Source organism: Gopherus flavomarginatus, chromosome 19 (assembly GCF_025201925.1).
Source record: "Gopherus flavomarginatus isolate rGopFla2 chromosome 19, rGopFla2.mat.asm, whole genome shotgun sequence".
Taxonomy (NCBI): domain Eukaryota; kingdom Metazoa; phylum Chordata; order Testudines; family Testudinidae; genus Gopherus; species Gopherus flavomarginatus.
In genome coordinates, this window is record NC_066635.1 from 6,579,615 (window position 1) to 6,607,477 (window position 27,863).

Consider the following 27,863-nt stretch of genomic DNA (forward strand, 5'->3'; position numbering starts at 1 on the left):
TGAAACCAGATGATGAGTTTACGAGCTGGGGAAATCCAGGGAGGCTATTCCAGGAGGCAAGAGATGCAGAGGAGGCAGCTGTTGCACTAAGAGAGAAAAGGATATGAGAAGGAGCAGAGCTGTGATAATTGAGCAGAAGGGAAATGGAATGGCATAAAGGTGCCTGGAAGTGGACAAAAGTTGCCCCTGTGCAGTATAGACATGTAGCCTTAAAGCACTACACTGCAACTATCTCTGCTTCCCAGATAAGGAGCCATGGGAAGAGAGGTAAGTTAGAGCGGCTGGGAGGCTATGAGTCAAGCAATATTTGTGGTGTTTCTTAAAGCCCCAGCAGCCAGAGTCATGTGATTATATGAGAATCTCAGCTGACATTTAAATCAGCTAGCCTTCCTGGGTGCAGAGAAAAGCTTGAAAACAGGACCAGTGTGTGACCTGAAGGCAAAGAAATATACCCAAGTCTCATGATTTTTAAGCCAATCTTATGATTTGGAGGGGGGGGGGCGTTATGGCTTTGGAGCAGCTGGGGTCAGCGATACTGGGCACCTGCCTGTCCCAAGCACAGGAAGGAGTGTCTGAGAACTGGGTCCCGCTTATGTAAGGCAGCAACCAGGAGAGAGTGTGTGGGGCCCGGCTGTGCGCTTGCCTGAGAGGGGCTTTGAACCGCCTCCCACTTGGGCAGGGATGGTTTTGTCAGCAAACGCCCTGCACATGTGGATTCCAAGAAGGATCAGCCATTGAACTGGGGGGGACAGCATGTGTGTGAATATGGGGGGGGGTTTCAAAGGCCTAGAAGGTGCCAATTGGGCTGGGGGATCCCCAGTAAGGCCCCAAAGAAACTATAGGGGGAGGTTGGGTGTTGCACCTTAAGGCCCCAAAGCTGGGGAAGTGGGGGACTCCCAACAAAATCCCCCAAACAAGGGGTGGGATGGAGTGGGGGAGCCCTCATAAAGCCCCCCAAAGCTGTGGCAGTGGGGGGCTGGGGGAGCCCCAATAAACCCCCCCAAGCTGCAGCGGGACTGGACTGGGGGATCCCACCCCCGGGCAGGTGGCCCCCCTGCTGCTGGGGCAGGGCGAACCACAGGCAGAACGTGGAGGAAAGCCGATGGCCGCCCCGGACTACAAGTCCCAGGGTGCCCCGCGCGGAGCGCGCATGCGCGCTGGGCTCGCTGTGTCGGCTGGGAAGGAAGACGCTGACCCCGGTAGCTCTCGCTGTTCCTGCCGAGCGCCGGCCGGAGCGGAGCCGGAGTGAGGGTGAGGGGCGCCCCGGGCCTCTGAACGGGCGGGGCAGGAGCGGGGTGCCTCGGGGTCTGGCACCGGGGGTAGGAGGGCAGGGGGGTGACGGAGGGTTTGACCCCTGGGGGGGGTAGGTAGGAGGGCAGGGGAGTGACTGGGGGGGTCTGACCCCTGGGGGGGGTAGGTAGGAGGGCAGGGGGGTGACAGGGGGGTCTGACCCCTGGGGGGGTAGGTAGGAGGGCAGGGGGGTGACGGGGGGATCTGACCCCTAGGGGGGGTAGGTAGGAGGGCAGGGGGGTGACGGGGGGTCTGACCCCTGGGGGGGGTAGGTAGGAGGGCGGGGGGTGACTGGGGGGTCTGACCCCTGGGGGGGTAGGTAGGAGGGCAGGGGGGTGACTGGGGGGGTCTGACCCCTGGGGTGGGTAGGTAGGAGGGCAGGGGAGTGACTGGGGGGGGTCTGACCCCTGGGGGGGGTAGGTAGGAGGGCAGGGGGGTGACGGGGGGTCTGACCCCTGGGGGGGGTAGGTAGGAGGGCAGGGGGGTGCCTGGGGGGATCTGACCCGGGGGCGGGTAGGTAGGAGGGCAGGGGAGTGACTGGGGGGGTCTGACTCCTGGGGGGGGTAGGTAGGAGGGCAGGGGGGTGACGGAGGGTTTGACCCCTGGGGGGGGTAGGTAGGAGGGCAGGGGGATGACAGGGGGGTCTGACCCCTGGGGGGGTAAGTAGGAGGGCAGGGGGGTGACAGGGGGGTCTGACCCCTGGGGGGGTAGGTAGGAGGGCAGGGGGGTGACAGGGGGGTCTGACCCCGGGGGGGGTAGGTAGGAGGGCAGGGGAGTGACAGAGGAGTCTGACCCCGAGGGGGGGTAGGTAGGAGGGCAGGGGGGTGACAGAGGAGTCTGACCCCTGGGGGGGGTAGGTAGGAGGGCCTGGGGGTGACTGAGGGGGTCTGACCCCTAGGGGGATAGGTAGGAGGGTGGGTGTCAGGTCTGGTCTAGTCTGAGGTCTGGTCCTTGGGGGTGTCTCTGGGAGGGCAAGGAGATGATGAGTGGAGTAACTTGGGGTTCCCGTGGTGATTTGGAAGGAGGTAACTGATCCCTTCCTTTCTTCCTTTCTCTAGTGAGACGTGCGTCTCTGCAACTCAGGAGATCTGTCTGCGCCTAGCATCTGAACCACTCCTCAGGTCTGGTCAAGTCTCATTACTCTGGGTGGGCACTTCACTTACAGCCTCTGTGTGTTCTGGAGATCTTCTTCCCGCTTCCCCCGCTCCCGTCACCCCATCTGCTTGGCTCTGAGAGGGCTTGTCCAGCTCCAGGGGCCTGGAGCCCTGGTGTACCCCTCTCTATCCCCCTCCCTAGAGGGCTGTGGGTGTCTTCTACCCGCAGCCTCCTCCAGCGTGGCACACCCAGCTTTGCAAACAATCTGCCAGTGTTATTCCCCCTTGCAGAGTGTGCATGTCCAGTTCAACATCACTGCTTTCATTTTCGATATCGACTGTCTCCACTCAGCTAGGACCCTGGTCTCTGGCAGGTGCTCGTAGCAGATAACTATAACCCGAGAGTGTACAGTGACACCAATTAAAGCTAGTCGCTTTTAAAAGAATGAGTAATAGTTTCAGATCTCACACCTGCCCAAGTCCTCCTGCCAATGTGTGTGGGTTTAAAATCACATGTTCCTATTTTTTAAAATGTTTCTCCCTCCCTCGCCCACTGCTGTGTGCAGAACCCCCACAGACAACAGGGGAAACTGACTAGACTGGCAACCGTGAAACTGACTGTGCTCAAGGTGCTGTCAATGTGAAAGCTGTAAAAATAGAGAGAGGCTTTGTCCTGATTATCACGTACCTCTAGTTGTACCTGTGCAAACCCCATGGATGGGCAAAGCTGTCCAATGTGAGCTGGTGCAGCACATCATTGCTTGGAGCTGGGGTAAGCTGCACTGATGAATGGACGCGAGGCTGTTGTCTCATCCTTCCACTATTGTAACATTTGGCCCAGAAATTCCACTGGCTGAATTAAATCAGTTTATCTCCATTGCAAGCTAACTCACAATCAGCTCCTCATAAGCGGATGTCCACATTGCAAGGCGGATATGAATTTAACTTGCAAGGGGTTTGTGCCGACTTAACTAAATCTGTTTAGAAATCCATTTAGTTCAATCAGAGCAGCTTGGGTGTGTAGCCCAGCCTTTGCTTGTTCCTTGGGAAAGCACTTTCGGACAGATGCCGGGGTTTTCAACTGATGTTGACCCTTTAAGATAGCAATTTATTTTCATTCTCAAAAGTTATGAAATGTCTGGGTCCTAAAGATTTTTTATTTTTAATCTTGCATCTTTTAAAGCAGTTTGCTTAGATACTTAGAGGGAAGTTCTGTGGGAGCTGCCTTTTATGGAAATGAGGGGTTAGATTAATTTTGATTTTGGGTTAACTTTTCAAGTGCCAAAGGCCCATTTTCATAGATTCCAGGACTGGAAGGGACCTCGAGAGGTCATCGAGTCCAGTCCCCTGCCCTCACTTAGTTTTAGTGAGAAATAGGGCACTTAGAGTTCTTCTACGCAGCAAGCAGGATCCCGTGGCAGCTCTGAAGACCCTACTCCCTAACCTTCAGGTATCAAACATCTACACAACTAGACCCGGGCTCTCTGACTCGCTGCTGCGGGATCCTGCTTGCTGTGTAGACATGCCCCAGATGCCCAGGTGACTTTTGAAAATGGGACTTAGGCTTGTACGTCACATGAGTACTTTTGAAAATGTTACACTTGTCTTAACTGTAGGACTTTTCTTCCTCAGGGTCTGATCCTGCAAATGCTACCAATAGCCCCCTGAGGACACTGTGCCTGGTACTGTTTACTGGATGAGGCCCTTGGGTCCTGCTCCTGCATTTGGACCCACAAGGGTCCAGTTGTAGGTTCTGGACTTTAGACTGTCACTTGTTCCTGGCAATATCTGTGGTATTACATGGCCACCCATTGCTGTAGTAACTGAGGACAGTGAGGTGCTCACTGTGTGTATCCTCACAACAGCCTGTGTTATTCCCATGTTACCGCTGAGAACCAGAACCAGAGGGGTCTCTCCCAGAGTCATACATGAAGTCTGTGGCAGAGAAGAGAATTCTCATCTCCAGATTCCTAGGGTAGGATTCCTTCACGTCTCCAGATTCCTGGGGTAGTACCGTAACCACTAGCCCACTCTCCCTCACTAACAGTGCCATTTATATATGGGTCTACCATATAAATAGTCGTTTCTGAATTTGATTCTTTAAAAGGACACTGACCACTTAGTAATATTTCCAGTCAGAATTCCTGGCCCGTGTTAAGAAGAGCACTTGGTTTACTAAAATTGAACTAGTGTTGAAAATCTAATTTTCTTTTTGCTGGTTTGATTGTTTATTGTGATTCTCTCAGTCTGGGCAAATAAATATTTGTTGAGATAATATAAACCAAAAAGTGGAAACTTCAGTTTCGCTTTCAGGCTCTCAGTGGAAAACCCCACCCCCAAAAGCAACTGTTTCTTGTTTTGCATTTGAGCAGCATCCTAAAATATCTGTATAAAACCCTTTTCCACTGGAATGAAAGAAATGAATGGCTGCATGTCTCTTGGGTTTGGTGTAAACATGTTTATACAGAATCTGAAGTGTTGGCCAGCTTTGAGTTGACGTTGTTTCTTGAGTGCAAACCTTCCTGATGAAGGGTCTGATCCTGGGAGGTGCTGAGTGCTTTCAGCTCCCCTTGGCTTCAGTAGTAGTTGAGAGAATTTGGTCTTTTGCAGGCTGGTCTCTGAACTGATATGATCTGAGGGGAGCGCTCTGTATTAAGTACGTCTACACTGAGCTAGGGGCGTGATTCCCCTGGTTATGTATACACACCGAAACCCATGAGTATGTACTCCGCTGTGGCTCCACTGCTGCTGTCCACGCTACCGTGACAAGCTGCAGACCTGCTCCCGGTCTTACACTTCCACCAGCGTACACACAAGTAGGGACACGTGCAGCTGCAGTAACACACAGACTGTCCAGCCACTGCATGAACCAGCCATAAAGAGGCTACAGCCAAAATAACCGCCAGCTTCTCAGCTAAGGACCCCAGAGCTGTACCGTCCTGCCCTGGTCAAAACCCCACCAGTATGATTTTATTATCCAGTTCACCTCCACTTCAGTGTGGAGAGGAAATGCCCCTGCCCCTTGAGCTAAGATTCCCAAGCACTTCCTTCAAACTCACTGCTTTAGATGAAAACATAAAATAAGTTTATTAATTACAGAAAGATAGATTTCCCATGATTATAAGGGCTAGCAAACAGATCCCAGCAGATCCCCTAGTAAATAAACAAAAATGCAAACTAAACCTAAGATACTAGAAAGGTAGGATATGAACTAGAAAATTCTCACCCGGGCTGTTACAAACAGGCTTGCTGATTCTTAAGGGACAAATTGCACTTGGGATTCCCACCCCGGTTCCAAGTTTTTTTCTTTAGGAGCTTCTCAAGGTGTTCAGTTGTGGGGGAGTGAAGAACAACCAGGGAAGTCACTCTCTGCCTTGTATAGCTTTAGCATATGGCAGGAACCCTTTGTCCCAAACTCGGTTTGTAGAAAACCACTGGTATCCGAGCTGGAGTCTGGTCACAGGCCCTGGCATACCTTGCTGAGTTATAGCAGCCATTACTTCCCAAGTGTGACTACATGTGAAATACAGGTACAGAGTCAATATTCATAACTTCAGATACAAAAATGATACATGCACACAAATACCATAATTGTATTCCGCAAAATCACAAGGTTTCCAATGACACCTCCTTGTACAAAATGCATCATAATTATGCCGTCGTCATATAATAATATCTCTGAAGAATATGGGGTGCAATGTCACAGTGGGCGCATGAGCGTGGGACTCAGACCCCAGCTCGCAGTATGTGTAGCCTTAGTGACTCCTGAGCTTGGTCGAAGCCTCTTCTGTAAATACTAAAGATTCGTGATGATCGTGAAAAGGCTCTGGAGCTGGAAAGTCATTCCGATGACCTTGAGTCAGGGTGCAGTCTTAATTTTTTAATTGTTGTGAAAGCGCTATCATTGCATAGCGTGAAGAACTAGTGTACAGTTCAGTTCTCGCTTACATCAGGCTGTCTGATTTCCTTCTCCACGTTCGCTAATAATACTTTCTCTAGCATTCAGGTGGGTCTGCATTTCTACCTCAAAAACCCCTTTTGATATTACAGCCTGAGATTAGCTCTGAAAGGAACCTTGTGGGTAGCGAATTATTGGCTGATGATTGTAAATGCCCAGTGGTATTTATGCAAGTGGATACGAGCAATGCGATGTTCATCTCTTCTGATGCATCCACACTTATGGCATGCCATGTCTCGTTAAAGCCCCCTTGTGTCTCCCTGAGCTTCGGATTGGCATGTGCCATGGTGGAAGACAGCGTTATCCGATGTGATTTAAAGGGCACGGTGGCTCACTTGCCAATGGGAGTTGAGCTTCAAACTCCTCTTAAAAGCATGTTGGAATCCAGCTGCCAGAGCATAGAGGGCAGCCTCCTATTCTGATCCCTTCATTGTAATGGGTACTGGAGCCTGTTACCTGCAGTCCCTGGCATAGTTCCACTCCTGGGTCTGGAGAGGAGGTATTCTTTCAATGGGTATGTCAATACTATAATCACAAGGTGTGACTGCAGCTTGAATGGACATACCCAAGCTAGCTCTAATCTAGACAGCTCTGGTAATGGAGCAGTGAAGTCACGACAATGCGTGATTCAGCTTGGCCAGCCCTGCAAGTTATTACCCAGTGGTCCAGGTGGGCCTGTATTGCCCATGCTGAAGCGGTTTCATTGCTTCAGGATGCGAGCTCACCCTGTGGTTGCAATACAGACATGCCCTATATTTGGGGGAAATGAAATGTCACCTCTGAGTTACCAGCGGAGACGTAAGCAAAACCAGGTGGCTCTCTGGGCTCAATTTTACCTGGCAAGTGGGCAAAAAAATCATCCCAGAGCCACTGTGGAGAGCATGCAAATGAACGCACCACATACAGCTCAGATTTCCTACACAGGGTTGTGCCTGAAATAGGTTTACCCACCCCTGGAGGTACCTGTTTCACTCCATATCTCATTTCATTTTCCTCCCTCAGAGGGATTTTCCTTCTTTAATATGATTTTTCAAATGAAGGGATTTCAGAATTTTTAGTGGGCAGGTTTTAGTTTAGTTTCTTTTGGCTGCTACCTCTCACGGTGAGTGTCGCTGATGGCCAAGAGAAATGCAGACACATATGCTACTGTAGAATTGACAAAACACTTCTATCTCGTCTTCTATCCTCTTTGCTCAGGATCTCTCACCCCTCATTCTGGCTAATCGTTCTACTTGTTCTGTTTGCCTGTTGTGCTTGGTGCTGGACAGAAACAATAAGGAGCTTATAGTCTAAGGGGAAACAGAGACACAGAGTGATAATGAGTTGATCAGGGTCACACTAGAGGTCAGTGGCAGAACTGGGAATAGAACCGGGGTCTCCTGATTCCTAGGCAAGAGCTATGGTCATTTCTCGCCCGGAGGGAGGGATAGCTCAGTGGTTTGAGCATTGACCTGCTAATCCCAGAGTTATGATTTCAATCCTTGAGGGGGCCATTTGGGGATTGGTCCTGCTTTGAGCAGGGGATTGGACTAGATGATCTCCTGAGGTCCCTTCCAACCCTAATAATCTGTGATTCTATGAATCCCAGGTCAAGTTGGGGGTATGGACCATATCATTCCCTGAACCCCCAAGTCTGGGTTGGATATCTTTCTGCAAGATCTACTGTAGGCCACATAGAAGTTAAGGGTTTGATGCAAAAATCACTGGGTGAGAGTCCCTGGCCTGTGTTATGCCGGAGGTCAGACCAGGTGATCAGAATTTTGGCCTTAAACTCTATGAATAAAATGGATATGATCCTAGTAAATTTCACCTGGCTGCTCCAGGTGGGATCAGGCTGGGCCGGATTTAGCCTATAGTGCCGAGGAACAGCGCAAGTACCTGAGATTTCTCTACAGCTGTGGAGACTCCTGTTTCTTTCCAGGTATCTCCCCCAGCACCCACAGAGAGCTCTGAACAATGGTTGATGATCATGGTAGTGCCTCTGTTGCTCCTGTAAATTCACAGCAGAATGAAACTAAAATTTCAGTTGATTTGCTGTGGGGCTTGGCAAGCATCAGGTGTAGCAGCAGGGCTGTTAATTTGATCTTCCCTTTGGGGTTTCCGAATTGTGGGGGGTATGGGCTTCCTGCAGTCCTGTAACAAACGCGCCCTCCTGATGCTGAGTTGTCAGCCCGTTGGAGACCCCTCGCCTAGACACCTAGGAATCTTTTAATTCAAATAAAATCTATTGACCCTGAGGATATGTAGTTGTTTGTTTGCAGACCTCGGGTTTCCTAAGTGTGATGTTAATGATCCTTGCAAATCTTTCCTGGGCATTGTCCTGTTTGAATAACATGCCAAAAAGCCTTGTGCTTTAAAAGAATCCCACTCTGTCAGCACTTGAAAACTGCCTACATCCACAGCATGGATCTAGGGCTCCCTGGCCTTTTCTTTTCCACTTGTGAGGCAGGCTACATTGTCACTGAGTTTTTATCATCACTGATGAGTTCAGTCTAGACATTTTAAAGGGACATTGTCAGCTGGATTGTAGAGCCAAAGTTCAGATTGTTATGTGTTTTAAAAGGCTTTTACACAACTGGATAGTTGTTGGGTTTGTTTGTTTTTCTCCAGCTTGTGTTTTAAATTTCAGTGGAAACAGATGTTAGGTAATAAAGCAAGTCCTCACTCACCTCTCCAGCACCCGAGTTCGTGCGGAGTTGGTATGGGGCACACAATTCTGTCAGAGACCAGACACCAATGCGTTGATCAACGGGCTCACACTATCCTTAGCTCTCAAAGCTTTAGATTAAGTGTGGCCCCTTTATTAGGGGTGAGCATCAATATTTATACACAGAAGTAAACAAAGTGATTAACAAAAGATAATGGTCATGCATAATCAATCAATATTTTACAGGAAAAGCAAGTTTAACAAGTAAATGCATAGAGATAAAGGCTAATGGCTACTTAATAAAGGGGGTGTCATGAGTAGTTTGCAGGTCAGTGCTTTGTTCGATAAAGGGTTCAGAAAGGATTATGCAGAGACGGCCAGTCTGGGTGTGTTTTGGCTCCCCAAAGTTCACCAAAAGTTTAGACCCAACATTCCTCCATTTGTAGCTTTGAGATAACTATTAATCAAAAAGCTACACCCTATTTCAAGATCTCAAGGGCCGCTTGGCAATTTCAGCCTGGGCCAATTCGAAGAGAGTAAGGCTTTTAGCTGAAGTGGGAAAAGAATAAACTGACTTACATGAGTTTATGAGGGAGGGGACACACTGAATACAGCAACACAGTATTATAAGGACTACTATGGCCCCAACAACACCCACCAAGAGGTTTTTAACCCACCCAAGTCCGGGCAGCCAATTCCATAAGGCTCCCCACCAATCATAAGGTGGCTGGCCAGAGGAGTAGTTTTTAGCCATTTCCCTTAGGTGTTTGGTACGTTGAAAAGTGTCAGAGTAGGTGTCATTTACAAAAACACAGCATTCTTCATTTATGAGGGCGCAAGTTCCTCCCTGGGCTGCTAACATCATATCTAAAGCCATTCTGTTTTGCAAAGCTAACTGGCGCAGCTGGGACATTTCCCCGGCCTGATTTTCAAATAGGGTTGCAGTTTCATTTGTCAAAGATTCTAATAGTCCCTGTAGGCGGATGATAGCACCCTTCAAGCTAGTGTGACCAGCCCACCGCTGCCAGGACAAACCATCACGGAGATTAATATCTCTGTCAGTTTCACGGATGTTACGAACGTGGGGAAAATGAGGGGGAGTGAGGGAGATGCGAGAAGGCGGTGCTAGCCATGCCAAATAATATGACCCTGCCCAATCAGGGGAGAGAAAATAATAAGCCTTGGGCCCGCACACCCAGTATGTTCCATATAATGCGTTTTGGGTATTCCATTTCTCAAAGTAGGAGGTAACCCACCACCCGTTGTACCACTGTTCCCCTGGTAACGCAGAGGGGTCGTTGTGTGAACTGCAGAGGCACAATTTGGTAGTGTTGTCCTCAAAGGGCAGTGTAGTACTGCTTGAGCAGTTGTAGAAGGCAATTGTGTATCCTTTAACAATTAGTTGGACACCCTCGAGATCTGAGCAGGGCTTTTTAAAAACTGACTCTGAAAACCTGCCCCTCCATGAAAAAGTTGAAAAGGTTGGATCGGGGTGAGGGATCCACATATGGGATAAGTGGGATGCGCAAGGCTTGAAGCCAAGATTTTTACTAAAGGCGGTGCCATTAAAATATATGTTGCATTTACTTGTTCCCACAAAAGTTGACCCTTTTTCTTTAACAAAACACAGTGATCCTGTTTGATTGGTTACCCTGAGATATTTGTTAATTGGCACTCCTGTTTTGTCCCATGTAAGATTGGGTTGGACTGGATCTTTTATTCTAGTCGGTGGCATCCAAGTCATATTAGCAGTGGTTAGGGGAATGGGTGTGAAGGGGAGTCCCTGTGCTGCATTTACTGGAAATTGAGTACATACCCAGCAATCACTTCTATTTCCTAAAATACGAGTTTTAACCTCGTGGGAATATCTAATAAAAGCATTATCTTCATAAGCAGAAAATAAACTAAAAAAGCATAAAAAAAACCATACAGTTGTCAGAATAAAGGGTCCTCTCATTTTTTTCGAGTCAATTTAAGTCTAATGTCTGAGAGAGGTAAGCTGGTCCACTGGTCGAAGGCAGTGTCCTCAGTGGTGACAAGAGCTGCTGGTCCGTCACTGTGGTCCACTACGGCTGGCTTGACGTGGGAGTGGTGGATCCAAGATTTGCGTCCTTCCAGGAACACTGCAGTCTGGGTTGTCAAAAGAACCTGGTGGGGTCCAGTAAACCTTGGCTGGAGGGTGTCGTCACGAACGAACTTTTTGGCCCAGACGAAGTCCCCTGGTTGGAACGGGTGGATTTGTTCCTCCAGCGGCACGGTCTGGGAAAACTGCGAGGCTTTCCAAAGGGTACGAAGGCGAGCCTGTAGGGAGAGAAACTGACACGCGGTCATATGATCCCCTCCCAATAGTGAAACATCAGCACGTGGTAGCGCCCCGCCTTTGAAAGGGGGGTGTCCATAGAGCAGTTCAAAGGGGGATAATCCCAATGCGCGGGTTGGGCGAGTACGAAGGTGAAACAGGACCAAGGGAAGTACCTGAGGCCACTTTAATCCTGTTTCCTGACAGTATTTAGCCAATGTAAACTTAAGTTCCCTATTCATACGCTCAACTTTCCCGCTAGACTGGGGGTGGTAGGGTGTATGAAAGGAGTGTGAAATGCCCAGTCCTTGTTCTAAACGGCCAAGGACATGACCAGTAAAGTGAGGTCCGCGATCTGAGTCGAGCACAAGAGGGATGCCAAAACGGGGTACAATATCTCTAAGGAGAATCTTCGCCACTGTGGCAGCAGTACAATTAGCAGTAGGAAAAGCTTCGACCCAGGAAGTCAGAGGGCAAACCAAAACAAGGAGGTGCTTTTTCCCAAAAGCCTTTGGCATATCTGCAAAGTCAATTTGAAGATGTTGAAATGGAGCAGCAGGCGGAGGTCTTCCACCCTTAATTTTGTTAAGAGGCGGAGCAGGTCCATTACGCTGACATGTGCTGCATGCTTTCACTATTGATAGGCAATAGGGTTGAATGCCTGGAGCATACCAAAAGCGAGCGATAGTGTCCACGAGGGCGTGCGTGCCGTAGTGACCCCCTTTATCATGGTGCCAGCGAACTGCCACGGGGTATGTGGAGCGAGGGAGGCAGGCTCGGCCATCTGGCATAAGCCAGGTCCCTTTGACCAGAGTGGCCCCGAGGCTTTCCCACGATTGTAGTTCAGCAGCGGGTACTGGTACGGGGTGTGGTGGAGTAAAGGAGGAGGTTGCAATAGCCAATGTGGGCATGGCTAAAGGTAAGGTGGCAGCCTTCTTGGCGGAGGCGTCAGCCAGGGCATTCCCACGGGTAAAGGGGCTACTATCTTTAGTATGGGCCCGGCAGTGAACTACAGCCAGGACAGAGGGTTTTTGGAGGGCGTCCAAAAGCTTGTGGATGAGGGGGAGGTGCTGAATGGGTTTACCGGCAGCTGTCTGGAAACCTCGAAACTTCCAGAGGTGGATATGACAATGCACAACTCCAAAAGCATATTTGCTATCAGTAAAAATGGTAACGGTCTTACCAGCGGCCAACTGGCAAGCTCGGGCCAGGGCATAGAGTTCAGCGGCTTGGGCTCCCCAGTTGCCTGGCAGTGAGGCGGCCTCTTGAATGTCCCATTCAGAGGTGACAGCATAACCAGTGAAACGCTTGCCATCAACATAGAAGGAGCTTCCATCCGAGAAGAGGATGCAATCGGGGTTGTCCAGTGGCACGTCAAACAGGTTGTCTCTTATCTGTAAGATGCTGTAAACTACTTCCACACAGTCGTGCTGATCCTGGAGGACTGGCAGGTCAGGAAGCAAGGTAGCTGGATTAAGGGGTCCACACCTTTCAAAAATTAGGTTAGTGTCTTCTAAGAGTTCGGCCTCTAGCTGTTGCTGACGATGGGCCGAAAAGACTTGGGTTGTGCCCCTACGCAGAAGGGCTGACAAGGCATGAGAGGTCCAAACCGTGGTAAAATGACCCAGGGTTAGGCTCTTTGCCTTTGTGATCAGCAGGGCAGCTGCTGCCAGAGTCCGGGTGCAGGATGGGGTTCCCTGAGCGACAGGGTCGATTTGCTGAGAGTAAAAAGCAAGCGGGAAATGGTGGGGCCCGCTCAGCTGGGTAAGGACACCACTAGCAATTCCGCCCCTCTCGTGGACAAAAAGGTGAAAGGGTTTGCTGTAATTGGGGGGGCGGAGAGACATGGAGGAGGCCACACTGTCCTTCAGTAACTGAAAGGCTTGAATAGTGTCTGGGGACCACTGCAAAGGGTCAGGAGCAAGGTTAGCAGTGAGTCGGTGGAGCGGTTTGCTTAACTCCCCGCAGGACGGCAACCAGGGGCGACAGAAGCCAATTAATCCTAAGAAACCTCGAAGTTGTTTCTTGGTGTTCGGTAGAGGGCAGTTTTGAATAGTCTTTATGCGGGCTGGGTCCATCTGTCTTCCCTCTGGGGTTAACATGAAGCCCAGATATCGGACCTTCTGTGAGACCCACTGAATCTTTTTAGGGTCTACCTTGTGGCCTCTGGTGTGTAGGTATAATAAAAGTGCCTTACCATCGATGCAGAGGGCAGCTTCTTCGCGATTACCTAATAGGATGTCATCTACGTATAGGACCAGTGTGGATCCCTGCGGACTGGTGAAACCTTCCAAGTCGTGGCGGAGGCACTGGCTGAAAATCGTGGGGCTGTCTCTGTAGCCTTGAGGAAGTCGTTGCCAGACATAACTTTGTCCCTCCCAGGTGAAACCAAAGAGATACTGAGAGTCTGGGTGCACAGGAATGCTGAAAAAAGCTGATTTTAAGTCAATAACAGTGAACCACTCAGCATCCCAGGGGATTTGGCTGATGATAGTAGCTGGGTCAGGAACTACTGCATGAAGAGGGACCACATACTGATTAACAACTCGTAGATCCTGTACAAAGCGCCAACGAACAGGGTCTCCGTCCTTTTTAGGAGGCTTTTTGACAGGCAGTATAGGGGTGTTACAGGGAGTGCGCTGAGGGCGGACTAGCTTTTGTGCAATGAATCCCTCGATAATGGGGCGGATGCCCTCCCGGGCTTCCAGCGACAGGGGGTATTGAGGGACTGACGGGGGGGTTAAGGAAGGCTTCACCTGAATCCTTACGGGCTCTGCCGAAAGGAGCAGGCCAACATCAGTGTCAGAAATTCCCCAGAGGGTTGAAGGCAAGTCAGTGAGGTCAGGGGAGAGAGAGGGGGGTGTTTCCCAATTACCCTGAGTAGGGGCCGAATCTCCTAACACTGTCATCAATAATCCTACCCCTTCAGGAGTGCAGGTTAAAGTAGCCTCAAGCTTACAGAGTAAATCCCGGCCCATCAAAGGGATCGGACAAGCTGGGGAAAAAAGAAAACGGTGAGGAAAACATTTATCAGCATAAACAACATTCAAAGGCAAAGTGAGTTCCAGAGACTGTGGGTTGCCCTCCACCCCAGTCGCAGTTTTAACCTCAGAGGATAGCCAGGGAGAGGGGGCATGATTTAAAAGAGAGAAAGTAGCCCCAGTATCAATGAGGAAAGAGACAGGCAGTCCCTGGACTGAAAGGGTTAAACGAGGCTCTTTGCTGGGAGGGGAGAAAGTGAGAAAGGAGCCGGCTAAAGACATTAAGGAAATAAGACCATCACATTGTTTGCCTTCGCCCCCGGGGTACCGTCATTGAGGAGGCTGAGTTTGCTGCGGCTGCTGCTGTTTCCCGTAGTTGATCCAGGCCTGGGGAATGGGCTGAGCTGGTGGTGCAGGGGTGTATTCCTCACTTGTGTAAGCATCTGCGGATGCAACCAGACCCTCTGGGCGTCCCCAGGGGCATTCACGTTTAAAGTGACCGGGCTGTCCGCACTGAAAACAATTTCCTGATGGCTGGGGTCGCCAGGACCCTCTTCCCCGAGCACCCTGGAATCCCCTGCCACGGCCACGGCCTTTGCCTCGAACACCGCCGTGAAAAGCTAAAGCCATCAGCTTATATTCTTCCTTTTTCTCTTTCTTTTTACTACTTTCCCTTTCTTTCTCCCAGGCAAAATCAGCTACGTCCAACACTGAAGTGACTGACTCACCTCCCCAACCAGGGCGAAACTTTAAGAAGTAATCCCTTACAGGGGGCACCGACTGATTCACAAAAAATGAAATAAGAGTAGGGTGGTCTGCTTCTCTCTCAGGATCCATCTGAGTGAACATTCGGGCCCCCTCCAATAGCCTCGACCAGAACTTTCTGGGCGGCTCATCAGATTCCTGCCGAATCTGCATGAACTTAGCCTGATTAGGCGAGCGGCGAGCCATTTCCTTGAGTCTCTCTAACAATCGCTCTCGATCTGTTCGCAGCTGAGTCAGCCTTGGCTGAGTCCAGTCTAGGGGATTCCAGCCAGCGGCCAGATCCCGCCTATCCATCCAAGTATGATTAGCTGCATTGCTATCTCCCCATGTCCTTTCTGCCATCCACAATCTACTACGTTCCTCTCCGGTCAAAACTCTACTTAACAACTGATCCACATCCGTATAAGTAGGATTATAACTTAAAAACAATCTTTCTAGAAGTTCTATGATCTTTCGGGGATTTTCCCCAAAAGACCCTGACAACTGTCCCCACTCTTTCAAGTCCCATTCTAGCCATCCTTTATATTCCACAATATTAGCATGTTGTAACCGTCCATCATTGCCCATATAAGGTTGATCGTGCACCTGTAAAGGCATCTCTCTAACTATACTTTTATTACTCACAAGAGATTTGACGGGGACATCCTCTGGGCTATCCTCAGGGGGGGGGCATGCACCCTGCCGTACCTGCTTGGACATGAGCCTAGTAACCACTCCTCCCGAGGTTTGCCCCTCCATTTCCTCCTCATCCTTCTGCAGAAATTCCAATCTGGTATCCTGCAGATTCCCCTCTGCTACAAGGAGAGAGTTCCCCTGCGGAGGAATAGGGGCAGGTGCAGAGGGGACCAGCTGACGAGTCAAAACACGCCGTGGTCTACACCCTTCATCGAAATAACCTGGAGGGGGTTCACTCTCGGGAGAGTACCTGACTGCCATAATTTTTAAAGATTTCCACAGCTCTGCTGCTGTGTCCCAACAAAACCAGTAACATAACTGTCCCGGATGGTCTTTTTCGAAATGGCTCTTTACTCCTCTTAAGGCAGCCTGTTCGAAAGAGCCATACGAAGGCCACCTCATCTCCGGGTCGGCCAATACCGCGGTATACCCAGTCCAATTCCTTACACATAGTGTGTACAACTTCTTCCTAGACATTCCTGTCTGTACTGGGAGTTTCCCTTCGTTCCATAACTTATTTACAATCCCCAACGGACTCTCAAGAGGCACGCTAGTCCCTTGACCCATGGTGTCTGACAGGAGCCCTCCAACTGGCGTTTACCCTGCTGTCCAGTACACGACCCCTCAATATTGAATTGGCTGGGAGAAATCTCCTGTGGCGCCTTGCCAATTCATATATGAGTGGTCTGACCACTGGACAGAGGTACCGCACCAGAAGGAATCCCGGACGAGCCCCCAAATTGTTAGGTAATAAAGCAAGTCCTCACTCACCTCTCCAGCACCCGAGTTCGTGCGGAGTTGGTATGGGGCACACAATTCTGTCAGAGACCAGACACCAATGCGTTGATCAACGGGCTCACACTATCCTTAGCTCTCAAAGCTTTAGATTAAGTGTGGCCCCTTTATTAGGGGTGAGCATCAATATTTATACACAGAAGTAAACAAAGTGATTAACAAAAGATAATGGTCATGCATAATCAATCAATATTTTACAGGAAAAGCAAGTTTAACAAGTAAATGCATAGAGATAAAGGCTAATGGCTACTTAATAAAGGGGGTGTCATGAGTAGTTTGCAGGTCAGTGCTTTGTTCGATAAAGGGTTCAGAAAGGATTATGCAGAGACGGCCAGTCTGGGTGTGTTTTGGCTCCCCAAAGTTCACCAAAAGTTTAGACCCAACACAGACTTTGGCTTGAACGTTGCCTGGTTGTGCTGTGAACCCAGCTCTGCTGCTCTCTGCTAGGACTTGCGAAGCAGGAAGTGACTGTGAAGGAGAAAAAAAACCTGAAACTTACCAAACTTTTTGTTGTCAGAGTCCCCAGTCCTGCAGTCAAATCCAGGTGGGTGGATCCTTACCTGAGGCTCTGCCCCAGGGTCAGAGATCCACCCGTGCTGGTCTGATTGCTGGATGAGAGCCCAAGTTAATAATCAAGTAGCTGAATGGTGAAAAATAAACTAGACGCTTACAGTCTAAAATGCTGTTAATAACAGGGGAGAATGTATTTTTTAAAACTAAAAGCAAAGTTGTTCTGTTGTGAGATTTAGCACTGACATGAAGCTACTACATCTGGGCCTGCAGATCTCTGAAGAGCTGGACCACTAAAATTTAGTAGCTGATGCAATGGGCATGTGGTATCGTGGGAGATGTGTGGTAGATATGTTCATACAAAACCACAGCCGTATTTTTCACTGTTCCATGACTCTACTGGTCAGTGACAGAAAAGCAGTGGATGTTAGATATATGAGAGATCAGCAGCCAGACTGAGAAGTTCATAAAGTCCTTATCACAATTTACCTCAGACTGTTTCCATCTTACATGCAATAACGGTAGATATGCAAGGGATGAGGATCACAGTTCAGGGTATGCGTGACCTTAACTTTGGATTTCCAGGCTTTATAAAATGTGTGTGTCACTGTTTGGGGGTGGGAGGATGGGTTAAGTGTTTTATTTACTGAAAACAAAAAGGAAACTACAGATTTCCCTTAGGAATCCCCTACCCCGATACCCTTCAGTAACTAATAGAAACATACAACCTTAACGTCAAGTTGCCAAAGTGCTTTGCCCAAGACATGGAACTTGTGTTTGTTATTTCATAATCCTTGCACACAGCTGTAGGCTAGAATTCCATTTAGGTGCATAAACTAGGAAGCCCACATCCCTTTAGATTCAGTTTTCTGATCCAGTATCACTTACCTACTAGGAAGTGACTTTTCGTTTACACTGAACTCCACTTGCAGCCAATCAGGATGCTCTGATTTGCATATTTAGTGCTGATTGGCAGCTGCTGCTCCTCCAGATAGCCTAGCATTGTTGACCTCCTCAGAGGTCAACAGTAGACAGTTTGTTACGTGACTCTTTTCAGCCAGTCATGACCCAGGATTTCACTGTACAGTAGGTAAGGAGGTTGTGTACCCCCACCTCGGTTTTGTGGCTGTAGTGCTTTGGGGGAAAGCTACCACGTAAGTGAAAGTGTTAATAGATCTATATCTGCCGTGACCTCTTTTTTTTTTTTCCCCTTCTGCTGCTGCTACATTTCAAAAGGAGCACAAGTCAATTGTGTGACCCCCTCCAAAGTAGAGCCTCCCCCGATGGCCTGCTTTGCTGATGGGTATTCAGGCCACCATATATTTGGAAAGGCAGGAGCCCTTCATGTACGGAGGTCCCTTTCCCAGTGGGGCGCAGAGTATCCCCTGCTTGCATACATTGGGCACCAGATGAGATGGAAGACTCTGCAGCAGAGCTCTGAACTGAGATGATCCAAGCAGGGCTCAGCAATGCTGAGTAACAGTGTGTGAAATCCAATGTAAAAATAACACACGAGGCAGGTGTTGAGATTTTGCACCTGGGGTTTGTTGAAGTGACTTTTAATTCCAAGCTGTAAAATAACCACCCCTGGGGCATTGGGGGGTGCTAAGTGATAGCAGTAAATGTCTCAAGATTCTTTTTTTTTTAAATCAAATTATCTGGGGGGGGGGGGGTGTCTTATTTGCTGGTGGCGGCTCGTAAGCCCAGGGGCGTTGAGTAGAACCACACGGGAATGACTCATTAGCTATCGTTTTCTTTAAAATGCATCGCTCTCCTCATGTGAACGCAGCCATCTGGGTGGCTCTGCTTTATTCCATATGGATGATTTGGAAATAGCAAACCACAGCACCCACCTTCCGAAGGGCCCCGCAGAGCCTGCGTACGCCAGTGGAGGCTCCATTGCTACCTGCATCTCACCGGACGCAGGCCTCTGATTGTGATGAAAGAAACCTTCCAGCCGACTGATGGCTGCTCTGTTGGTTAAATTGTGCCCTGCTCTTGAGCTTTTCAGGACCCAGGTCATTTTAGAAGGCTGTTAGCATACAGTGTGACACACAGACTGACCCTTTGACTGCGACATGGGGAGGAGGGTAGTGATTGGGTTTTGGTTGTGTGTTGGATCAGGGCCTCTAGATCTATTGCAATACCCGTAACGAATAACATTGGAAATCCTGGGTTCCTGTTGCACCACTTGTTGGCCTGCTTGTCGGTGCTGACATAATGTGCCTGGGGTCTAACCCTGAGAGTCTTTGCCCCCAAAAGCTTACACTGTCGGTTTGATTGTAAACCCCTCAACGTTGGCAGCAGGATTCTGGCCTGGGTAGGACCCCAAACTACATTTAATCCCCTGATTTTGAAATTGATTCGCTTCTGAGTTACCGCTGCCCCTTGGATTGTTCAGCGATTTCACCTCCCAGTTGTCTTTTATGGAGAAACACCTGCATTTCCTCCCCCCGGGTTCATAGACTTTGCCACCTACCTGCAGGATTGCCTGCTCTTCGCTCAGGGCTGTAATTATTAGCTCTAACAACGAGGAGTCCTGGTGGCACCTTAGAGGCCAACAAATTTATTTATTAGCGCTGTATGTCTTGTCTCTCTCTTTGCAGGCCTGACATATGCCCTTGGAGAGGATGGTTTGAAGGTGGGTGAACAACGCGCTGTGACTCGGCTTGCTTCCAGACCTTGGAAAATGGCAGCAGCGCTGGGTGCCGGAAGTGGTTCTGCTGGGCCACCTGGTCTCCCCAATTCAGTGCCAGGGCATACCGCCCTGCCTGCAGTGGCTGTATGGGAATGGCAGGACGAGTTCGGCAGGTGGAGGCCATACAGAGGGAGCGTGTGCAGCTTTATCGAACAGGCTCTCCAGGCCCCTGCGCAGAAGGGCAGACGATCAGGAGCCGGGCTGGCCAGCAGCAGTATCCCGTTGGGGCAGGCAGATGCCACGCTCGCCCCTTATGTCATCGACATACCAAGCCTGATGCAGTTCCGACAGGACACGGGTAAGAAACCTCTTTCCCGGCTGCATTCGGATCACTGTGCACTTAAAGCTTCTCTGGGATCACTCGTGCTTAAAATTGCACATGTGCTTAAATGCTTCGCAAGGTTGGGGTCTGAGAACCATATGCCCTCTTCCCCCCCCCCCCCCCCCTCCTCCCAGTGCATATCCCTTCAGTGGAGTTGTATAAAAAGACCTTTTTGTGATTAAAACACTTGTGTTTGATTCCCTTGTCCCCCTGCTCCCCGGCTGCAGCACCAGCTGCTCTGGCTTGGCCTACCACCCTGTGAATGCTGCTGAGCTAATGCCTGCAATCCCCACAGAATGACATAGGGCAGTGCTAGAACACTACCCCTTCACATGGATTTTCTTCTTCCACATTTTTTTCCCTTCCCTCCAGGGAGGAGGGAGGTTGGCTTTTGAGGGCAAGGTGCAGGATTAGTTTCCAGGAAACCTGAGTTCTGTTCCCGCCTTTGCTCCTAACTCACTGCACAACCCAAGGAGGTCACTCAAGCCAACCGTTCAGTGGCCATTACATCTGGATGATCACCTTTAGCACCTCGGGGCTGACTCCTCCCCCTGCCCCCGGAAGTAGTGAGCACCTACAGCTTCAATGGGGTTTTTGTGTGCTCATCTCCTCTGGAAAATCAGACCTGAGTGTCTCAAAGTGAACAGCCAACATTAGTGGCCACTTCTGAGAGCACAAGCCTATCTGTGCCTCAGTTTACCCATCTGTAAAATGACACGAACACCTGCCTCCTGTGATGTGGCAAGGCTTGGTTTGCTCTGAGGGCCTTAGAGAAGGGCAGAAATGTTCAGATGTCTTGAATCCAGTAAATCAGCTGTGTTCACGGAGCGTGAGGGGTGATCGGATGATTCCTAAATGACAGGCCTGTAAGCAAGGACGGCCATGGCCTTCTTGATCATGTTCCCGGCCCATATTCCTACTTTCTTGCTCTAATGTTAGGGTGAGTAGCACACAGCTGGGCTGGGCACCGCTCTGGAAGGTACTTGGGGCTTTGACACCTGGCTAGGAAGGTGTCCTGGGTGAGAGATGTCATCAGCAAGATGAGTGTGTTTGAGAGTGTCTGTCGCTGGCTTAGCACCAGTAGCTTTGAATATTCTTTAGGCACCCAGCAGCCTTGTTTGGGTGGGGCTCATAATTCTCTGAAAACTGCTGTGAAGCTCACCAAGCAGGCACCAGGACTGCCTCTTTCCATCCTGCTCAGTGACCAGAACCCAGGAGTCCTAACTCTCAGGCCTTGCTCTCCGCAGTAGCCAATGATCCCCTCTCTCTGGGCCCCCCATTTCTTCTCGGAAATTGGCCCTTTTCTGACAAGGTGATTGAATCAGTAAAAGCGATAGGCTTTGTCCCAGCTATGTGATGAGTTCAAATGGCCTTAGCACTGGATCTGGTTCTTGGTGTAGGTGGAATCCTGTGAGCAGCTGGGCTGGAGGACCACCCAGGGAGCACCATTCTGTCCTAATGACCAAACTGTGACTAGAATATCCTCCCCCAGGAGAGGGGCAATCTCTCTGAAACCAGCTACTGATGCTTCTATTTAGTCCCTTTCACTGGAAAAGATTCCACAGTGCTTCACAAATTATATTCATGCAGGGACTGCTGAAATGCAGCCAGCTCTGGGGTGAAGAGAGGGTAGCAGCTAGGGTGGCGGAGTGAACGTTTTGGCAAAAGATCTTGGGGTCAAACCTCTACTCATATGAAACTATAATGGAACCTTTAATGTCAAGGCTGCTGGCTCTGTTTTGAGGATCTTATCTGAAAATCCTCTCCCCGTGAGTGCATGGGGCTCAGTAAATTGATCTTGAAGGGATGATGGACCGAGATGGCCTGGCTGGGATTTGGATCCCTTGCTGCAGGGGCCGCAGACACATTGCCACCTGTTCGGTTTGCATTTCAGTGTGATCCTTTAAAACTCTCTTGTCCCCACTTCCTCCCCTTCTGGTGGTGCAGTTATATTCAAAGCTCCCCCGTTTGAGCAAGGCTCCCTGCCTTTAGACATGAACGTTTTGTAAATGATCAGCCAGCTGACCTTTGTGATGCGCTGGAGATAAAATAAACTCCGCAGGAAACGTTCCTATGAAAATCTTTTAACAGAGCGAAAAAGAGGCCACTGCATTCTCCCTGCTGCTATTAGACAGCCAAGTAGGCTCTTCAAAGGAAGGGAGGAAGAATAACAGGAAGCCAGTGTTAACAGGTCTAACATCCCCATAGAAAGGGAGCGACAGCTGCAGAGGCGGATCTCAGGCGCTGGATGAGAAGCCAGCCTCAGCTGCTGGTCTGTGCAGTGTAGCTAGAAGTAAATATCAGGCGGGTTCAGGAACTGTCCTAAAGCTACCACTGTCTGTGTGGCCAAGATAAGAACGGCCAATGTCCTGCCTGCTGGGTATCCCAGAGTGGTACCACCTCACCCTGTATGTTGAGTCCCAAAAGCCACCTCTCCCCACAGCTGGGGGTGGTGGGTGCTGCGGTTCTGTGCTCTGAAAGCCCTGGTGCTGCTTTTATCCTGTGGTCTGCTAGGACAGTAGGATATCACTGCTGCCTTTGAACGCTAGCCCCCAGCTGTGCATCTATCTCCCACCATCGTTTTCACACACTGTCCATGGTACAGACTCTCTGGGTGGCCACTTCAGCTGTCAGGGGTGAGGTTTGCTCTGCCTCTCTTAAATCTTTGCCTTTGCTGCACCTCGAGGCTGCAGTCTCAGCCCCGTTTCTCTCCCCGCCCCTGCATTCCTTCACCTGTGGGTTTCGCTGCAGATCCAGGTGTGTTGTAAGTTCACACCCCCTCCTTTGCTTGGTTTTCAGGGAGCAGCAAGCTGGGAGCAGTTCCTGGAACTTGCTTTGGGGCATGTACTCTGATTTCCCATCCCAGAGCCGGCTCCTCGGCTGGTTAGCCTATCTCTTGAAGTCAGTGTTACACTGAGAATCTGACCCACTAGAATTTCCAAGCCCGATGTTTGAGCTGCAAGGGCTGGATCTAAGGGTAGAGCTCTAGTAACTTTCCCAGGGCCTTTGCTTTCAGTAGCTCTTAAGTAGCGTTGGTCACATGTTTTCTTTTGTCATGGGTCAGTATTCTGTTGCTGCAGCACACTAAACTGTGAGCAGTCAGTGCTTTTGTATGGAGCAGGTCATTTGCTGAGCTAACCTCTAAAACAATGATCTGTAACTTTCATAGCCAATTTCCGTAATATGCTGAAGGACCACAAAACAGCCATCGTATGAGATACTGAGGTCGTATTAATTGGTGATAGTGCTTTAAAGTAATCATGAAACTCTTTTTCATGTGGATGCATGTAATGGGGTATGTGAGGGGCAGTGTTGTCCAATGGTCAAGTTAGGACTCCTGGGTTCCTTTCCTGTCTAGTCCTGTCATTGACTCACTGGATGGCCTTGGGCAAATCACTTTGACACGGTGCCTTAGTTTCCCCATCATAAAATGGGTACCTCACCGGGTCATGAGGCTTAATGTTTGCAGAGCATCTGGGCATTCGTGGATGACAGGTTCTTGTAAATCAGGGAAGTCCCCACCCCGCTCTCCCTGCAGCGCTCGTGGTAGATTATGCTCCATAATGTCTGTCTTTATTTTTAACTTATGTAATAGACCCCTGAGGCAGGACTGCACTTACAGATATAAGCCTTCACTTGAGCCGTCTGTTCCTAGGGATGTTCCTTGACCCACTTGTCCCTTCCTTCTGGCTCTTTTACCTTGACGGAATTCTCAGCCTGTTGCATTGGAGTTGGAGCTAATGAGACCCTCCTGATCTGGTTGCCATAGTGAGTCACTAGAACAGCTCTGCACCTCTATAAAGGGTCTTGAAGTCACACACCTGAAAGTCAGATCACTACAGCCCAACACTGGTCACAATGCTGTATCCAAAGAGCGCAAAATATGATTAACCAAACACATTGTCCCAGAATCCAAACCAAACCCACAGAGCAATGTAGGAAGAGGCTGACTCTACGGGAGTTCCCATGAGACTAAAATGTTCAAATGCATCTAAGTGACTTAGGCTCCTGAGTCCCATTTTCTCAAGTGACATAGGCACTTAGGAGGCATTGAAATCATTGGGACTGAGGCTCCGATGTGCCTGATTGACTTAGGCTTGTGAGCCATGTTTTTGAACGTTTTCCTCTGGGTGCTTCTCCTGTACAAGCGCTGTAGCTGCTGAAAAGCCTTCTTCTGTGAATGTGAAGGTTTGCTCATGCCTCCCTGGTCCCCCCACCCCTTATGTGTTCATCCCCAAAGACACTAGCACCGTGGAGGAGTGGAGTTCTGGGGGCCCCTCTGATGCTGCCGGTGCCTGGGCTGGTTCAATCCCTGCTGGGGGAAGACATTTTTGCTGACTTTTAATTTCCCCTTTTATTGGTTGGTTTCTGTCCTCCTTGAGCTGGTTTTAACAAAAATAACCAGGGGAAATGTGCTTCTCAGATCACTTTGCTTCTGGGAAGCAGAACCTTCGATATGTGAGCGGGCTTGAGCTCCCACTGCTGGTCTAGCATAACCCTTGAACCAGCAACTCTGCTGTGGTTTTGTTCCCCTTCCCTCTGTATGAACAGCTGCTCTCTCTAAACTTTTCAAACTGCTTTCCCATGTTTGCCTCAGGCTGTTGCACACACGTTCGTATGTGTGGGTGCGGTACCTGGCAAAGTGGCCATTTCAAAGCATCTCCCAGGATTGTTAAACCTCCAAAAGCCCACATCTACTAAGCAACCAGACCTGGGTGGTTGGCCCTTTGGTGGTCACTTCAGCAAAGTTCCACTGTCCCTTTTGTGTGTGATTTCCTACAGTGCCCTAAGTAAGTGGATGCCGAATTCCCATGGAAAGTCAAAGGGAGTTGGGTGCTTGACTCCCATAAGCACTTTTAAAGCACCCTAGGGTGCTACTTCTCCATAGATACTGCATTTCCATGTTTTTGCGTGGTTTTGACTGACGTTCAGTGTCTGTTTCTCTTGAACCAGGAACCATGCGATCCGTCCGCAGACATCTCTTCGCTCAAGACTCCGCGGCTGGGCAAGGCATCGTGTGGGAGTGGCAGAATGATGAAGGCGGGTGGTCTCCATATGAGATGAAGGTCTGTGTGTTCCTGGAGCAAGCCTTTACGCATGGCCTTCGGCATGTAGACCTGAGCTCCTTGGGCTACAACTATGACATTGATTTTGTATTGCTGGTCCAGACCAACAAGACCTCCAGGTTCCGACGAGGTATTCAGAGGCGCATGGACACCCCGTATCCAGTGACCACGGCCACGGGGCCCCTTCACACGGCAGTGGCTTGTTCTTGTCAACAGTGCTTGTTGAATAGCGGAACTGGCCCCATCACCACGCGCTATCGGCACTCCATGATAAACCTCCCCAGTTCATCGGCTGTACCGCAGGTTTCCAGTCGGACAGCTGCGCTGAGCTCTTCTGGTCTCGGCTTTGTGCCCTATAACAAACCAACCTTGTCTGGAGCAAGGTCAGCGCCGAGACTCAATACACAGAGTGCATGGGCGCTGCCTCAACCCGGGGCAGCTGGAGGCCCAAGCCCAGGACTGTCGGCGTCTAACGGAGTCAGGTACAGAAACTGAGTGCGTTTAGGGCCTTCGAGAGAGCATAGTCTAACCTACTAGAATTTGCCATGTAGCAGGCATTTGAATCCAGACCCACGTAACAGTGGTTGGATATGATAAAGGAAAGAAAAAAATGTAGTTTTGCCCTGTCTGGCTGCTTTGTGATGGATAAAGGTGGCCTGGAAGGAAGCTATTGCGTTCTCCTTCCCCGCTTGTTTTTCACATTAGAAATCCAGGCCAGGTCTTCTCTAGAAGTGTCTATGGGCTCCTGGAGAACTTGGCAGGATTCTGATGTGGCACATTCCAGGCAGGGGGAGGTGGTCAATGGAAGGGACAGGGTTTTATTCAGGCAATTTAAAACTGAGTTAACACAGAAGCCCCCCCCCAAAACAGCCAGCTGTAAAAGAGTTGCGTTCAGAATCCCGTCCTGTCAATGAAGGACCAAGAGTGCTCACGGCGTGCGTCTGAGACCCGCCAGTAGGTCATCCAGGAAAGTTCCTCCTTGATAGCTCTAAGTTTAGTTTTTATGAAATTAAAAAATCTGGGAAGGTCTTTTTTCAGGACAAAGAATTTAAAAACAAAAAGGAAAAAGTATAAATCCAATGTTGTTTTTCTTATGTTGCTCACCTTTGAAGGCACTAAGCGAGGTTCATCTCTGCTGTATCTGAAGTCAGTGGAGTGATGCCATTGATGAATTTGACCCATTATATTTGACAGAGCCTCCAGCTTTATAAGGTTAAATGCTGAGGTCTGACTGGAGAATCGGAGACGCAGTTTGTTCTCCATGTGCTCTGATGCCGTGAGTAAGGCTAAGATCTTGTCACGGAGGTCGCGGAATCCATAACTTTGAGACCTCTGTGACATTTTCCTCTTCAACCCCGGGGCAGCGTGGCTGGAGGTGTCAGCTGGCAGGGGCCCAGCAGCTCTCGGCTGCCGGGAAGCAAGGGATCGCACAGCTCCCAGCCGCTGTGGGTAGCAGGGAGCTCCTGCAGCTCTGAACCAATGTAGGCAGCGGGGAGCCCTCTCTGCAGCTCCGAGCCACCACCAGTGGTGGGGGAGGGGGCTTGCACCAGAGGGCCCCCCCCCCCCCCCCCGCAGCTCCCAGCTTGCAGTGGCAGCAGGGGGACCCAGAAGCCCCAGTGGCCGTGGGTACTGGACCCTCCTCACTTCCCATTTTGTCATAGTTATTTCTAATAAAAGTTAGGACCAGGTCACGTGGATTTTTGGTCATTGCCCGTGACCTGTCTGTGGCTTCTACTAAAAAATAATCCTGACAGAATCTTAGCCTTAGCCGTGAGCAGCGTCTGCCTGACGTGGCAGGACTGAAAGCACAGCAAAAAGGTCAGTTTTTGAAAACACAATCGGAGGCTTGCCTCGTGAGGGCTGGCTGCTGGGGGCTTCTGTTTTCTCCCCTTTCCACTGAGCCCGCTTTCTGGTGGGGGCTTACGGACGGCTTCCAAATGTTTTCAAGGGAGTAGCCAAGGTGGAGCAGAAGTGCTGCACTTGGTCCTGTGCTCTATCAAACGATTTGGTCTCACTTGATTCTTCTTTACTACAGTCCTCCCTGGTGTAGAATTCTGTTCACACTACAGCCACTACACGATTGGCTGTTCCCTGACCCGGGTGAGACAGGTTTTCATCTTGTGGTGTAAGTGGGCTCTTAGCTGTGTCTCCTGAACTGGGCTATAGCGCGGCAAAGGGAACCATGGGGGGGACATGTTTGGTTCCTGCCTACGCTACAAGGTAAGTGTTTCAAAGAGCATTGTGGCTGTGTTGGGGAGGAGGCGACTGTGTGGTAACTGGGTGCAGAGGTGGGTGCAGGAGTTTTTCTCGATCATTTCATTGTTCTGCCTTTAACAGCTGCCTAGGGTGACCAGATGTCCCGATTTTTATAGAGATGGTCCTGATATTTGGGGCTTTTTCTTACATAGGCTCCTGTTACTCCCCACCCCCTGTCCCGATTTTTCACACTTACTGTCTGCTCACCCTAGAGCTGCCCCACTTCTGTGTCATGGTGTTACATTTCTTGGAGTGGTTCATGCCGCCTTTCCCAGGAAAGCAGTGAAGCTGAGCGTGCCCTCTCCTGTTGCTTCCTCTCTGGGTTTTAGTGTGACATGGATCTTTTGTGACACGTCCCATTTTTGCTCCCTCCCAGCAGCAGAAGTGTCAGCCTGACTCAGTTCCCCGAGTGGAACAAGCTGATGGCCTCCTTTCTTCAGAAACATTCCAACCTGCTTAGGATTCTTTCCCTTCACAAATAGCAGCAGTAAGAGGTGGATTGTTAGT

General features: G+C 49.8%; 1 protein-coding gene across 5 annotated transcripts in view; it reads left to right on the top strand.

The window, feature by feature from the left end:
- Window positions 1–1,164: 1,164 nt before the first annotated feature.
- Window positions 1,165–27,863, top strand: part of DTX2 (deltex E3 ubiquitin ligase 2) — a 68,028-nt gene continuing 41,329 nt past the window's right edge. For all 5 annotated transcript variants that reach the window (XM_050929111.1, XM_050929112.1, XM_050929114.1 and 2 more), the window contains exons 1-4: window positions 1,165–1,251; window positions 2,349–2,411; window positions 19,621–20,010; window positions 24,988–25,582. In XM_050929111.1, coding sequence (XP_050785068.1) covers window positions 19,704–20,010; window positions 24,988–25,582 — 902 coding nt within the window. In that variant the 5' untranslated portion in view covers window positions 1,165–1,251; window positions 2,349–2,411; window positions 19,621–19,703. The remainder of the gene's footprint in view (window positions 1,252–2,348; window positions 2,412–19,620; window positions 20,011–24,987; window positions 25,583–27,863) is intronic.